At 34.6% G+C, this 2,943-nt stretch overlaps 1 protein-coding gene across 1 annotated transcript in view; it reads left to right on the top strand.

Moving 5' to 3' along the window:
* brsk2a (BR serine/threonine kinase 2a) overlaps positions 1–2,943 on the top strand; it is a 215,164-nt gene that overhangs the window by 182,864 nt on the left and 29,357 nt on the right. The window contains 1 exon segment of the mRNA XM_016469576.1: positions 1,766–1,797. Coding sequence (XP_016325062.1) covers positions 1,766–1,797 — 32 coding nt within the window.

Here is a 2,943-nt window from a genome sequence, read left to right as displayed (position 1 = left end):
ACCTGTTGATTGGAATTTTTTTTTTTTTTTTTCGAGGGTTTTGCCACATGCGAACGAACGTATGTGTTTGCCTGTGTGTGAGGCGTTAGCATATGTGAAATACATATCATAGAAACAGATGATTGAGGAAAACAGTAGACAGCAGTTATGTACCACTCCAGCACAGATATGCAAATAATAATTGGATCTCTGCTCCCTCATCTCTACACAGCCGGTCATTAGTCATCAGACGCTGATGTATCTGCTCTCAGACGAAACGTCTCCATTACCTCTCAGCTGGACTCGCTCTGGTATTCATCTTCTGGAGCCAGACTTTGGGTGCTGGATGTGGACTTGCGGTCTCATGGCCTTCACTTACACGTTTCCATGAAGGTCACAAGACCGTAGCCCGTCCCATTTGTCATTTTTCAGAAGGGTTGCTCTCGGCGGCTCTTTTACCAAGCCTACAACACTAGAGTTCACAGCGGGCTACTGCACTGAAGTCTTTAAAGGATGCTGGTCTTTGCAACTTATTTTAGTCAAGAGCTGTTAGAGAGGAAGAGACTGTCTGGCTGATATGTAAAGCGAACAACATCGTGTGTTTTGTTTTTATGTGCTGTGTAAATGTGAAAGTCTTTCAGAGATTTAATTTAGTGAAACTCACAAACTCCAGATCCAGCCAGTCATAGATCACACTAAATTAATGTTTAAATTGACAGTCCTAATGTGATAATATTAAAAACAAAAACAAACCACAAAAAAATCGAATATATTCCTTATTATGAAATATATGTACTGTACAGGCTGGGGGAATCGTACATTTTTAATCACTTTTTTACTCATAGTTAACTGCACAACGATAATGTTTGAAATGAATACCAATTCAAAAATATAATTCAAATGAAAATAGATTTTGAATATCCATTACTTGAAAGAAATGAAACATTAACTAAAATAAAATTATATATACCAAAACGTATTTTATTTCAACGTATTTTATTTTTATTATTTATTTTACTTTATTTCAGGCAACGTTCCTCACTTACATGTAGTTTAACTTGATGCATAATAAAATGACTGAAACTAAAACTGAAATAAAACAAATAAATAAATACTATTTAAAAATTAATTAATGAACTAAACATTAAAAATAAAGAAAATTTTCCAAAAAATGGCAAAAATCACAGAATAAAATGACAAAAACTAACTAAAATGAAAATGAAAACAAAACTATCTAAAATTAATAAGAACTGCAATCAAAAATATAAGTAAGAACTATAATATCTGATATTGAATTGATATTAAAAAACAGGGGTCATGAGTATGCATTTTTTTCTTATAATTAGTAACACTAAATTACCATTTTAAATCGTCAGCCCTAATTATTTAATCATATTAAAATTATAATATTCATATAAAAACACATATGGAATATCCCTTATTACGAATTTTACATAAAGGCCAGGGGCAATGTTGCATTTTTTTTCTCTTCATTATTAACTGCACCAAATTAATGTGTTAAAATGACAATGTAAAATGTTTAAAAAAATAGTATTGAAAAACAATTTACAATTAATAACACAAACACACACACACACACACACACACACACACACATTTTCCAATTTTGTTTTTATCTTAATATTATTTTCAGATTGACTTGAAATTAGATTTGCGAGTATCGTTTCGAGTGATTGATTGAGACCTGTTCTCTGAGTGCTTCATTGATGGCTGCTGTTTTTCTGCAGTGGCTCTAACCGTCTCTCTCTGTGTGTTTCTCTTACAGTTAGAGCTGATCCAGAAGCACACCTGGTACATGTAAGTACTGAACTCCCATGATTCTGGGGACAGGAAACAACCGTTGTGACACAGAAACAGCGGGCTGGGCGTTAGGGCTGGATAGACGGGATCAAAAGTGTGTCTGTCTCAGAGATGTGGCGTGATAAACGGCACAGACCTCACATGTCAGCAGCAAGGACACTTTTCCTCCGGCTTCCTCCAGAGAGACAGAGACAGCAGGCGAAGGTCGTCCCTCTCTGGGGTCAAAGACACGCCGCCTGTGTTTAAGCAGAATACTTATGTTTTTCGCTGCTCCACCGTCTTTTCTAACAGATGGCGACAGCAAATATTTGGAGCGTATCTGAGAGGGAAGCTTGTCGTGGATTTAGGGTCAGAACTGGCTGTGGTTGTTAGGATTGCGAAGCTGAGAATGAAACACATGCTTGTGTTGCTTTATTAATTGTGATCTGACACGTCCGTATGTAGATTATGCTGCGGGATGTATGTGCACAATTAATTAGCACACGTTATTCTAATGACAAAATTGCTTGTTTTTGTAATCGTTCATTAAAACGCCTTTGAAATGACGTTCACTTTCACCGATATCACAGAGGACACACGGGCTATTGGATAATATTAACTCATTTTATATTGATGCTCATTAGTGAATGTGTATTTGGTGTTACATACATTTACTTACGCTGTACAAAATGATTGTTGCGATTACTTCTAACAAATTCAACTTTTTTAGCATTGGAGCAAGTAATGTGTTTTCAACTTAAAAAAGTAAGTGTTTGTGCTTGACGTGAAATTACAAGTTTAGTTAAGTTGGATATTTAAGTTATCTAAACAAATGTTAAGTTGTTATAACAAATTTTAGCAGCAAGACATTTTACAGTGTACACTACCAGTCAAAAGTTTTTGGACAGTAAGATTTGTAATGAATTCTCTTCTGTTCACCAAGGCTGCATTAAAATTTCATTTGTGATCAAAGCTGAATTTTCAGCATCATTACTCCGGTCTTCAGTGTCACATGATCCTTCAGAAATCATTCTAATATGCTGATTTGCTGCTCAAGAAATATTTTTAAGTATTATTATCAATATTTTAAAAAGCTGAGTACATTTTTTCAGGATTCTTTGATGAATAGAAAGATCCAAATATCAGCATTTTACTGTCATTATA

Source organism: Sinocyclocheilus anshuiensis, unplaced genomic scaffold (assembly GCF_001515605.1).
Source record: "Sinocyclocheilus anshuiensis isolate Anshui unplaced genomic scaffold, SAMN03320099.WGS_v1.1 scaffold532, whole genome shotgun sequence".
NCBI lineage: Eukaryota > Metazoa > Chordata > Actinopteri > Cypriniformes > Cyprinidae > Sinocyclocheilus > Sinocyclocheilus anshuiensis.
Note: the sequence above shows the minus strand (reverse complement) of the source record. Positions and strands in the feature narration are given on the sequence as shown.